Source organism: Tamandua tetradactyla, chromosome 11 (assembly GCF_023851605.1).
Source record: "Tamandua tetradactyla isolate mTamTet1 chromosome 11, mTamTet1.pri, whole genome shotgun sequence".
Classification (NCBI taxonomy): Eukaryota; Metazoa; Chordata; class Mammalia; order Pilosa; family Myrmecophagidae; genus Tamandua; species Tamandua tetradactyla.
This window is the reverse complement of record NC_135337.1, coordinates 60,543,198-60,556,130: the sequence shown is the minus strand read 5'-3', so window position 1 is coordinate 60,556,130 and position 12,933 is coordinate 60,543,198. Positions and strand designations below refer to the sequence as shown.

General features: G+C 40.1%; 1 protein-coding gene across 3 annotated transcripts in view; it reads left to right on the top strand.

Moving 5' to 3' along the window:
- The window catches only part of DNAJC6 (DnaJ heat shock protein family (Hsp40) member C6), a 188,147-nt gene extending 180,058 nt beyond the window's left edge, over positions 1–8,089 (top strand). For 2 of the 3 annotated variants that reach the window (XM_077120694.1, XM_077120695.1), the window contains exons 16-19: positions 317–580; positions 943–1,085; positions 4,298–4,474; positions 5,738–6,543. In XM_077120694.1, the coding sequence (XP_076976809.1) occupies positions 317–580; positions 943–1,085; positions 4,298–4,474; positions 5,738–5,839 (686 nt within the window). In that variant the 3' untranslated portion in view covers positions 5,840–6,543. Of the gene's footprint in view, positions 1–316; positions 581–942; positions 1,086–4,297; positions 4,475–5,737; positions 6,544–7,307 lie in introns of those variants that run through there. The other variant, XM_077120692.1, reaches the window with a different exon arrangement.
- Positions 8,090–12,933: the final 4,844 nt, after the last annotated feature.

Here is a 12,933-nt window from a genome sequence, read left to right as displayed (position 1 = left end):
GGCTCTTCTGTCTTGGAATCAAAGACATGTATTCAAGTCCTAATTCTGCCACTTACTGCCTGTGTGACATTGAGGAAATCACTTAATTTCCCTGAGCTGCAGTTTTTTCAGCTGAATCAAACAAATGGGACTGTTAATACAAATCTAAAAAATGTCATTGTTGGGTTTAAGTGAAACCATTTATGTGCCCACACTTTCTTTAACTATTAAAGAGGTTTTTTATCAGTTGAGGTAATTGCCACTAACATCACTGCAAAAAAATCTTGGGCACAAGATGCTATTCAGAGTAGCACACCTCTCGCCCTTTTTTCCATAGGTAGTTCTTCATTTGCCAGCAAACCAACCACGCCAACTGGACTGGGTGGAGGTTTTCCGCCTCTCAGCTCCCCACAGAAAGCCTCTCCCCAGCCTCTGGGTGCAGGGTGGCAGCAGGGCGGTGGCTACAGCTGGCAGCAGTCACAGTCCAAGCCACAGCCCAGTGGGCCCCACTCCTCTCCCCAGAACCGACCCAACTACAACGTGAGCTTCTCTGCCGTACCGGGGGTTCAGCACGAGCGTGGGAAAGGATCACCCAATTTAGGTAAGAATGATGGTACAGGGCTTGGCTGTACTGCCTGGGCATGTGGTGTTTATATTTTCAGAATGAATTTATATTTTAGGAGTGAGTAATTGCCCCTGGGGACAGTCAGGGAAGAAGATATTCAAACTCTCAAAGGCTAAGGCCGTGGACATGAAATCCGATTCTAGACAGATCTCTTAAGTTCTCCAGACTTCATTTTCCTCATCTGTAAAATGGGCACAGCAGCCTTTTGCTTTCCGTGTGAGGATTGAGGGGCTTGATGCATACAAAAGCCTCTTGAAAACTCTTAAGCGCTCTCAGATAATAATGTAATATTACATGTGAAGTAAAAACTATAATAATTTTCAAAAACTTTATTATAGAAGGGAAACAAAAAGCAGCTGACTTCGAAGATCTGCTCTCTGGTCAAGGTTTCAATGCACACAAGGACAAAAAGGGACCTCGAACAATAGCTGAAATGAGAAAGGAGGAAATGGCAAAGGAAATGGATCCCGAAAAATTGAAGGTGAGTGAACTCTGACCCAGTGTGATTATCCTGTATGACAAGGTCTTGTGCATGGGGCTGTCAGTATGAAAACTAACCTGGAGAATGCACCGTTAGATTTCTGGCGACCTCAGTATTTTGTTTGGTCCCTGCAGCTGTGATCTGAGTGCAGTCTTGCTCTTTAAAAGCAAAGTAGCTTTGGGGAAGGCCACACAAGCTGTGGGATTTATTTAATAAAATACATTTTATACCATGGTATAGTAGTATAGGTTTCCTTTGTTTAACTGTTCAGATGAGTCAAGGGCTTTGCTTAAGAAGTTCTTTTGCTATTCAAATGGCATCCAGATTCTGAAGATAAATGATTAGAATTTGGTAATAAGAAAGATGCATTATTTACATGCTCTCTTTCCCTTTGAGACCTTTATATTAGACCTCATTCACTGAAGCCACCAGTATCTTTTCTTTGCTGACAGAGAGAACTAGTTATTTAGGTACCTGGGAATTACCAGCTCTTGTAACATTGGCGTGCAGGTTTGGAAGGGTCAAGACTGAGAGAACTGTGGACCACCTGGCTTCCCCACTGCCTGCCTTCACTTTCAACCAGAACAGTTTTCTTTTCAGCTTTTTATTATTATTATTCAGGAGACCTAGATAATATTGCATTTGGAGTAAGAACATTGGGTCCATTGTTTAAAAAAAATTTTCAGACCAGTGAATCTAATCCCTTCATAGATAAGGAAACAGATGTTACGTCACAGATGAGGATGGTGGGTGGATGGATGAATGGATGCAGGTTAGCTTGGAAAGGGGAGAGTGGTTATGCTGATGAACAGGGTGAGTTTGTAAAGATCAAAATAATTAGAATGTGTGGTAGTTAGATTCAGTTGTCAGCTTGGCCAGGTGAAGGCACCTAGTTCTGTTGCTGTGGACATGAGACAATTGTACGTGAACCTCAACTGTTGCTGATTACATCTGCAGTCGGCTAGGAGGTGTGCCTGCTGCAATGAATGACATTGACTTAATTGGCTGGTGCTTAAATGAGAGAACGCAATGTAGCACAGCCCAAGCAGCTCAGCATACCTCATCTCAGCACAAGCAGCTCATCCCAGGCCTTTGGAGATGCAGAGAGAAATCACTCCAGGGAGAATTGTTGGAACCCAGAGACCTAGAGAGAAGGCCAGCAGAGACCATTCTGTGCCTTCCCACGTAAGCAAGAACCTCAGATGAAAGTTAGCTGCCTTTCCTCCGAAGAACAAAATAAATCTACTTTTATTAAAAGCCAATCTGTCTCTGGTGTGTTGCATTCCAGCAGCTAGCAAACTAGAACAGATTGCTCTTCCACAGATGGAGAGGCTGAGCTCCGACATGACAAAACATGGTAACAAACTGGAAGATTGAGGATCTAACCTGTTACTGTACTAAAGTGTCTGCAAAACCAGGACTAGCAGAGCAAACCAATCTTACGTATTTGAAAAAGCCTGCTACTGTTCTTTATAATTTCCTGACAGAGTTTGTTGTAAATGTAAAGATTATTTGATCCTTTTTTCAGTATATTGTAGGATCCTTCTATTGTTTTCGCTTTTCACTTCACACATCTCAGAGGGTTTATATCCCTTCACAAAACCTTGTGCTGTATCATGATAACTTTTTTCCTTTTTTATTAGCTTTAAAAATTTTTTTATTTAAAACTTTTTTCTATCATGATAACTTTTGTTTCCTGAAACATTTATTTAGACAAATTTGAACAGTTTGGCAATTCTTTTCTAAAAAAGAAATTTCGTTTTTTAAAACAAATTTTTAACCAAAATTTAAAAAATTTGGTTTTTAATTAGTCCAAGGTATTTACTTTGTAATGGGAAGTAATTTCATCAACCATGACTGGACCACTAATCCAAGGCGCTGTGGTCTACATGCTGATGCGGTGTTGCCAGTCCTTCAGTTTAAGCATATCATTCGTCCAAACTATGAAGATTCAAACTATGCGTGTTCATAATTTGAATAAATGACTTAAATGGATTAATTCTTTTTAACATTTTTGAGCTCCACTCTATGCCAGGTGTACAAATTAGTTCCTGATTTACAATGTAAGATGCAGCCCCCTTCTTCAAGGAGCTCTGTCTATTGGCAGGGAAAGATAAACACACAGGTAATTTCCAGAAAGATAGGTGTTCTAGTCTGATAGCTGCCGGAATGCATTATACCAGAAACAGGGTATTAAAAAGGGGAATTTAATAAGTTGCTCGTTTGCAGTTCTAAGGCCGAGAAAATGTCCCAATTAAAACAAGCCTATAGAAATGTCCAATCTAAGGCATCAAGAGAAAGATACCTTGGTTCAAGAAGGCCGATGAAGTTCTGGGTTTCTTTCTCAAGTGGAAGGGCACATGCTGAACGCAGAGTTTCTCTCTCATCTGGAAGGGCACATGGCGAGTACAGTGTCATCTGCTAGTTTCTTCTCCTGGCTTCCTGTTTCATGAAGCTCCCCTGGAGACATGTTCCTTCTTCATCTCCAAAGGTCACTGGCTGGTGGACTCTACTTCTCGTGACTATGTCATTCTGCTCTGCTCTCTCTGAATCTCTTTTATAGGACTCCAGAAACTTATCAAGACCCGTCCAAATGGGTGGAGACATGTCATCACCTAATCCAGTTTAACAACCACTCTTGATTAAATCACATCATCCAGGGAGATGATCTGATTACAGTTTCAAACATACAGTATCGAATAGGAATTATTCTGCCTTTATGAAATGGGATTTAGATTAAAATATGACTTTTCTAGGGTCCATACTTCCTTTCAAACCAGCACAGTAGGGGACCCTAGAGAAGTTCATTCTTCTTTCAAGAGAGGTTTGTGGAGGGTGCATTTGCCAGATACTACATTAGATAGAAACATGCAGTAGGAAACAAAATAGATGTGGTGTTTTACACTTTCAGAATGAGTTTATATTTTAGGAGAGGGTGTTTAACCCTGGGAACAGTCAGGAAAGAGGGCAGCCAAACTCTCAAAGACTAAGGGCATGACATACCAGAGCACACTTTGGAAGGATGACACATTGACCAGATTGGCAAGGCAGCAGGTGGAAGGTGGTAAACCATTCCACGTGGAAGAAACAGCTTAGGGTATTAGAAAGCCCCAAATACTTTGATGTCCCCAGAACATGGCTTTCCAGTGTCCCAGGTGAGACTTTGTGGACTAAAAACAATTTGAATTCCTTAACTGCCCCTGTGCTTACAGATCCTGGAGTGGATTGAAGGCAAAGAGAGAAACATCAGAGCACTTCTGTCCACAATGCACACTGTGCTCTGGGCGGGGGAGACCAAGTGGAAGCCCATCGGCATGGCGGACCTGGTGACGCCAGAGCAGGTGAAGAAGGTCTACCGGAAGGCTGTGCTGGTGGTACACCCAGATAAAGTGAGCATCACCTGCCTTCTTCTATCATTTGTCCGGCCCACCGTTATTTTATGGACATGGATTAAAACATCATGTTTTCAGCTGGCATGTTGATTAGGCCATTTAGTTAATATAATAAAACCCATAAGCTAAAATCAGACATTTAAACAAAGTTATGCTTGATGAAATGGGCGAAAATAGATCAAACTATAAATGACAAATAATGGAATAGGGGCCTTAGTTAGAAAGGTATGAGATTCATCAGTGTCTCATTTTTAGGGATCAGTTGTAAATTATGTCCTTTGCTTCCTATAGTGGTAAGAATAAGCTAAGAGCTGGACAGTGGAAAGCTTTTCTACTTTGAAGATACAGCGAGATGTTCAGTGAGAATTGTGGCAGTAGAGACTTAGAATGCATCTGTTGCAACTGAAGAGAATCAATAATGGAACTGAAGTCATCACTAAGTTGATGTTTATGTTTTCATTAAAACATATACACATATAAGTGCTCTACATTGTCAGAAATTTCAAATACCTTATGGCCCAGTTGAAGTCATCATAATACACAGAGACATCCCAGATAGAAGTGGGTTATCTTTTTTTTTTTTCTTTACATGAGCAGGCACCAGGAATCGAATCCGGGTCCTCTGGCATTGCAGGCAAGCATTCTTGCCTGCTGAGCCACCGTGGCCCACCCAGAAGTGGGTTATTTTTCTGTTTTGTGGACCATACCTGTCCTGTGATGTGTGGCTGTAATTGAAGTGGCACTTAGGAGCACATACTTAGATTTGATGTATTTGCTTCTCATCCCTTTGTACATTTTTGTGACTAGTCTGAATAGAAGAATTAATGAGAAACTATTTTAAGACTTGAGTTTTGATGAATAAAAATAGAAAGAAGAATGGGAGCCTGGAAAAATCCACAAACCATATTATGAGTCTCAAAGAATTTATCTTTTTTAGAAATGGGAAAATTGGAGTTTAGAAATAAGTCAATTGGAGAGAGTCTGCCATTTAATTGACACTAATGGAAAGGCACCTATTATTGCCCATAAGTTCTCTGTTATCTACTCATCCGCTCCTTACCACCACCATAGATGAATTTCTATTGGGCATGTTTTTCTGGGGAGGTCATGGTAATTGGTCACATATACGAGGCTGTAAAAGTAGGAATGGCCTTATAAAAAAGCTCAGTGACTTAGAGCCTGTACATTAGCAGTAAAAAAGTTGATATAAGTAAAATTTTGTTCTGTGGCATCTAATATGTGTTTTTGTTCTTTCTATAGGCTACTGGGCAACCCTATGAACAATATGCAAAGATGATTTTCATGGAGTTAAATGATGCCTGGTCTGAATTTGAAAATCAAGGACAAAAACCCTTGTACTAATTCATGAACTTTTCCATCTCTGCTGCAGACCTGTGCTAATGCTTAGTGTGTATCACAATTCTGAGGTTTTCACAGATGAACCAAAACTTCCAGTAACTTGTTTCTAGTACTAAACTGTTAAATTACTAGTGAACTAATTCTTCATTGATAAAGAATGTAGATGTTTGGTTTCTCAAAGCCTTCACCATAAAATGTCTAAAGCAAAAGAGAAACTTTTAGTCAGGTTAGCCATTCCAAGTTACAACATTCCAGCCTGCCCTTTGGGAAGCCTGTGCAGCATTTTGTCTGGGGGAAAAAGAAAACAGAGGCCATGGAAGGCATAGCCCTCATCTCACTGATGACATGAGTGAAATTTATGATAGGATTCTATGACAGTTTTAAATAATGGTTTTTAGATTTTTTTGAAAAGATGTAATTTGAGCAACACTTTACACAGACTCAAGGAATGCAGCCACCGAGTATTTTTTTTTTTTTTTAGTGGGCAATTAGTATGACTTTTAGTATAATACTGTACACTTCTTTTGGTCAAGAGGACTAACAAATGTAAAAGAACATGAATTGTGGGAAGTGACTTATATTTCAATCCAGTAATTACCACTCTCTCCACCTGGATAAGCTAAAAATTAATGGAAGCTCTGGCTGAAGAAACTCTGAAGTTACAGAATTTTTTATATCCTAATGAGGGGTTTGGGCTGCTACCACCCCACCCCCCACCCCCCCCCACCCCACCCCCGTCTTCAGAAGTCTGTGGTCAATTAAGGAAGAGTCTTAATAGCATAGCAATTCTAAAACCAATTTGAAAGAAACTTCTGGTTTTGCCATAAGGTTTAATGTTGTTTTATTTAGCCGAGAATGTTCTTACCTGAGACAGTTTGTGAAGCAGTTTGACCCACTCACAGTTTATCGGGACTGATATTTAGTATGGACTCAATAGTCTCTAGGTTTGTGATGGTTGTGGTAAGAGAATAAGCAACAGCACTGAATATTGTCAGGAGAAATATGCAGCTACAGTAAGGGAGCCGTGCTTGCCTTCTGACCGAGTCAGATGGCCTGTGTCAGTATTTTGCTTTGAAGAACCAGGTCCCCCCATCCCACCTGGCGAATCTGGACCCCTTGGATTACTACAGTGGGGTTTATAGTGTTAAAAGTAGTTGGGGGTCTAAAGGAGCAACATTCCTATAGGGACAGCTGTGAAAGCAAGGCAAGAAGGAAACCTGTCCAGATCTCAGACTGGTTGGATTTCAGTTCAGTGTTTGGCCCCTTACTCAATTTGAAGACTAAGCAGTTGTTACCCTTTGACTGGCACAGATCTGTTTTGTTGTGCACAAAATATACACAATGTGCATATATATGCAAAGCAGAAGGGCAAAAAGATTTCCTTGCTAATTTTAAAGGGTTCATACTCAATATTGTGAAAAGCCTTTAAAAGTTATTTTTAAAAGACAATCATTTTTTGTTTCTTTTTTAGTTTTCTCGTGGCAAACTGTACTGGAAAAGCAGCATGTCAGAAATACTTCATGTTCTACATAGAACTCTCTCTCTCTCTTTTTTTTTTGGTTCTGGTTATAAAGGTTCAATATTTATTTTACCTTTTACTGACAATGTGAAACTCGCAGAAAATGTTCTCTTTTAAAATATACAGCTGTAAACTGTTCAAGGTAACCATATCAAACTAGGTGTTATTTATTAACATATTATGAAATAATGTTTGATCCAGTATGTGCTTGTCTTATTTAAAATTGGAATGTGAGACATGTTGCTGTGACCTGTTTTTTTTTCTCATTTACATTTGTAGATATTGTGTGAATTACAGTATATAACGATAATAACTAAAAGGATATTATGTGGATGTCACGTACATTTTTGAAATAATAGAACTATATTAGCTTTGTATCATGTTTGGATGATCCATCAATGTTCACAGTTTAAAACATCATTAAACATTATGTAATTAGCAACAAGAAGGAAATCTTACCCTAACTTAAATTTTGGGGTTGTCCCCTCACATCCCCTTTCTGGATACATTATAATTCAGGATCCCTATTTATCTCAAAACTCTTAACATATACAGACCAACAGGTTTTTGCATTCCTTTTAAAAATCTGGTTGTGACCGAGCTTGTTGATTAGATTCACTGTTTCATTCATATTTATTGTAATATATATTTTTGTTTTGTAAATATGTTGCACACAACAAAATGTGATTGGTCTAAAATATTTGTAATGTATATTATTAAAAGGCTCAAAAATATTTGTAGAATTCTAAGTTGTCTTTCCACTTATAAGAATACGATGACAAGCTTGAATTACACCTTCCAATATGATCTACTTTTAAGGAAAGTTGTGGGGACATATTATGAAAAGCATATAATGCATTTGTGCCAAATGCACCAAATCCTGACAGGATTTCTGGATTTAAACTTTAATCACCCCGACTGTTTCCATCCTCATACACACTCACACATTTGGGTGATCTTGTTAATGTGATCACTTCTCAGTCATGCTACATGAATATATATATATATATATATAAATTGTCATAGAAATTCTGTTCTAGCTAGAATTGTAATGGATTTTCAAAGGTGCATTTGATGGCTTAGGCAAAGGGATTTCTTCTGGGAGTGTGGGGCTTTGTCAGAAAAAAAACAGCTTCCCAAATACCATGGCCCTTTAAGGAGAGAAACAGTATGTTCATTTGCAAATAAATGCTCCAAAGCTAATGCATTTGAACCATCATTGCACTGTTTCCATCTGGAAGAATGCCTAACTTGGATTCTGATATCACTGTTGAAGCATCGTTGTGTAAGGAATGAACACAAAATTCAAATTTCAGAAACAGTTATCACAGCAACTTGGCACTTACCCTGCTGTAAACACCTATCAGGGAATTTCGGTCAAGTAAACAGGTTTTGTTGTTCTAAGGATAAACCATGGTGCTTGGTCACAGTGATAAAGTGTTGGTCTGAGGCCAGAAGAATTGGGTTTGAATCTAGTTTTGCCACTGACGTACTGTCATATTGGCCAAGTTTCTTACACTGCCCGAGTCTTCCTTTTATCACCTGTAAAATAAAGATCATCCGAACAACCCTGCCATGGAGGAATTAGGGACTGTGTACGTTACCAAGTGAGTACTTGGTAAATAGTAGCTCGTTTATTATTGTTAATGGTGTAGATAAGGCCATGTTTCATTGCTGTGAAACTGCTGGGGTTAGTACACATTGAAACCTCAGATTGTGGGGGGTGGATAACATGAGCAAGAAAAGGCAACCAAAGTAACCTGTGCTTCACCTTATTCCGCTCTCCTTGGGCTGGCAAAGCCACCTGTAGAAAATGGCAAAGACATGGGTGTGAATCATTTCTATAAAGGGAATGGCTGTGAAAAGAGAAGCAGTGGTTTAATGGAAGGAAAAACATTTACTGATTCAACAGGGTTGTATCATACTTGCATTTAACTGATGCACTGATTTGGGAGCCCACCCCAGTGACAGATGTGTCATTATTGCATCTATCTAGCGTACATTGCCCAAGGTGCTTTTAAATATGTATTCATTTTCTCACCTAATCATCAAACCATTTTGAGAAGTAAGTTATAAGTTCTACTTCAGGAAGCTGAAGCATGGGGAAGTTTATTCAGAGCTGGGGTTTCAGACTAGATCTTTACTTCTGTAGGACAGGGAGAGATGATATTATATATAGTGAACTTACTAATGGTTGTTGATATTTTAAGTACATTTTATGCAAGATACTAATGGGTAAGGAAGGGAGAATTAAATCAGTGAATGGATTTGAATTCTGTGTTAAATATCAGGGTTTACTGGTATTTCTAATCACTATATCAGTTCCCATATTGGTACATAAAGACTACTGTGGGAAATAGCACACGTGCTGACAGTCTTACTTTAGAGTTGAACAGTTTGGGGCTTGGTCTCCATTTCCCTACTCAATAGCTACTAGCTGAGCCTTAGTTTTCTCATCTATAAAATGGAGATAATAAACTACTCCACAGTGTTGTAACCAGTGCCTTGCTGGTGACAGTGCCAGCTAAGCCCCGATCCAGGTTCGATAGTCTCGAAACTAAAAGAACTTAGAGATGAGAGGGCTGGTAGGCGTAAGTAGTAAAGTTTATTAAAAGAGAGAGTGCACGTTAGAGAGGGTAATGCCACGTGCCCAAGAGAGGACACCACTGAGTAGAGTGGGCCAGCTGTTATATGGGAAGATTTACCCCTGGCAGGTCTCCATAGTAACCTTTGGATACTAGGTATCTTCTTTGTTCTAGGAAGAAATAGCTAGCAGAATCCATGGTTTGTTGTCACATACCTAAAAATTGTCTTTGGGCAAATGGTTAACAAGCTTTATGATCCTATGCTCCCTATTATTAACTAAGAATTTGCTTTGGGCCCAGAATTTTACAAGCTTTTATGGTTTGGGGAGGATTTTGGTTTGGAGAGATTTGGGGGCTTCAGGGAAATTTTTGTCCCAGGGAGTTTGCAGCTCTGTATTAGTTCCTTTGGAGCTAGATAAGAAACCAGGGACTTGAAATTATCTATTAACTCTTTCAGAGCTGAATAGGAAACCAGGGACTTACAGTTTGTCCTATTTTATCCTGCTTCAGTGTGAGAAAATGGAATGTCAGGAAGGAATTTCAAATCATCCTAAGAAGTGGTCCCAGGCAGCAAGGTGAAGGCACCGATCTTATATATACAGTAACATGTGGATGGCACGTCAAAGACAGAGCTCAGCTTCTAGATTTTGACTTTGTTTTTGGTGACTCTGGTATTCTTGATGAAATGTGGGATAAGTAAGTGGAAGAACAATTTTCTAGGATAACATTGGGCAAGAGAAAAGCAAATTTTCTGCAGAGACAGTTAAAGCTAACTTTCTCTGAAATGTGTTTGGTAAACTGGAAAGGACAGCTGATCTGGGCAAAAGGCTTGTTGAAGACAAATGTTTCTAAGTATTTTTCTGGGTTCCAGAAACTACCCTGGAGCAAACACCACATCTTTTTGTTTTTTACCATCTTCCAGAAAGAAGCCCAAGGCACAAAAACCCAACAGTGTGCCTCTGAAGTACCAATTTGCTCCAAAATAATTTCCTTTGACAGGGAGGGTTCCAGCAAGTCCTTATATTTGGCTTTTCACAGACACACCGGGTTGAGAATGGAGGATGAGAAAGAGTGAGATTAAACCCCATAGAAAATCCTCATCAATTGAGGAGAAAAAGTCTTAATTCCTTATGAGGCTAGCGTGCTGCTACAGGAAGGGACCTAACAAGGACAGGCTTTCAGAATTTGGCTGATATGCAGTGTTGCCCTGGGTACTTTTACAAGTAATAGAAAATGATAGTCAAACTAGTGAAACGAGCTTTCAATGATCATAATAGGTTGCAGGCTACAAAGTCAAGAGTGCAGTGTAATATTGAATTTTCAAGAGCCTGCAGTAAGCTAGGTTGTCAGTGACAAGATATTTGTAATAAGTGAACTCCCCTCTATGAAGTGAAATGGGAAGAGCTAGAAAAATAAATTCACAAGTCAGTCAACATTTATTGAGACAATATGCTCTGTGCAATTTTGAAAAACTGAGCAGGGATCTTGAAAGGTGGTACTGGTGGTGAGAATTTCTACTTTTCAGGTAGCCACGGAAGCCTGGAGGCTTTCTCTTTGTCCTGTTGAAAATCGAGAAAAAAAAAGCAATAGAAGATGGACAATAGGGTGTGGATATTGTGGCGTGGATGCCGTGGAGCGCACACTTGGCTACCATGACGGGAAAATGGCTCAGAATCCAACTTCCTCCAATGAGCTTTGTGAATCAGTCTTACACTTTTTTTTTCCTTTTAGCAGTTTAATTGAGATATATTCACATATACAGTCCACCTAATGTGTACAATCAGTGATTTACAGTCCTATCACAGTCGTGCATTCCTCAGTACAATTTTAGAACATTTTCATTATTCAAAAAGAAAAAAAAACCCAACACATCCCTCATTCCTTGTTCTTCCCCTATTATTTACCCTTAGGATTGGTGTGGTATATTTGTTACAGTTGATGAAAGAATAGTAAAACCTTACTGTAAGTTCAGGATTTTGGCCTTTGATTTTTTTTGTATGCTATATGGTGGGGTCACATTTCATTCTTTTTCCATGTAAATATCCCATTATTGCAGCACCATTTGTTGAATTTTTTTGTTTGTTTTTTGCTTGTTTTGGGATGTGCATGGGCCGGGAATCACACCCGGGTGTCCTGCATTTCAGGTGAGAATTCTACCACTGAACTACCCATGCACCCCGGCCTTTGACTTTTAGCCTGACAGGCTTGGGTAAATATTGGTACCGTTACAGTATGTTGAAAGCAAGGAGGAAAAGCAGGTTTCAGTGGTAAGCAGGACAGATATAAGGGTTAGAAGCAGAGTCTTACACTTTTTTGAGTCTCTTTCTGTAAAGTAAAAAACGAAGCACTTGGACCTCCAAGTTTCTAAAATCTTCTGCAGAATGTCCCCACCAATAGAAAACTCTCCATTCCTACTGGGAAGGTAAGTACAAAATGACCCTCTGAGGTCTAAATTGGTCTGGGTTACCTGCAGGCTTTGAGGCCCCAGGTACTAAAAACAACAGCTATTTATTTAAAGGTGCACGAAAGCCTAGGGCACAAAAATGCTCATCTGTTCTTTCTCCATGAATACACAACAGGGAGTAAAAGAGAAAACGCTAGTTTTCGGAAAGAGCATAAGTTGCTATTCCAAGGCAAGCTCCAGCAAACGACGAGATTTTAAGTGAGGATGTGTCCTTGGGGTCTGATCCCCCTCCCGCCCCCACTTCTTCCCCAGCCACGAAAGTGCACACTGAGAGTCGTCACGTTGGTTAGCATGCGGGCGACCCCTCCATGCCCTCCGACAGTAACTTTGCCGCTCCATCCTCCTTCCTCACCCCTCTGCCTTGGTCTCCACTCCGCGGCAGGGTTTCCCCATAGCCAAACTGCAGCACTGCGCGGGCCGGGTGCTGGCTGAGCCGCCGCGGCGCGTCTGCGCGGGTGAACCCAGCAGTCTGGGCAGAGCAGAGCTCCCGGACCGTGGGGCGGCTTCCGGGAAGACGGGGAGGGCCGGG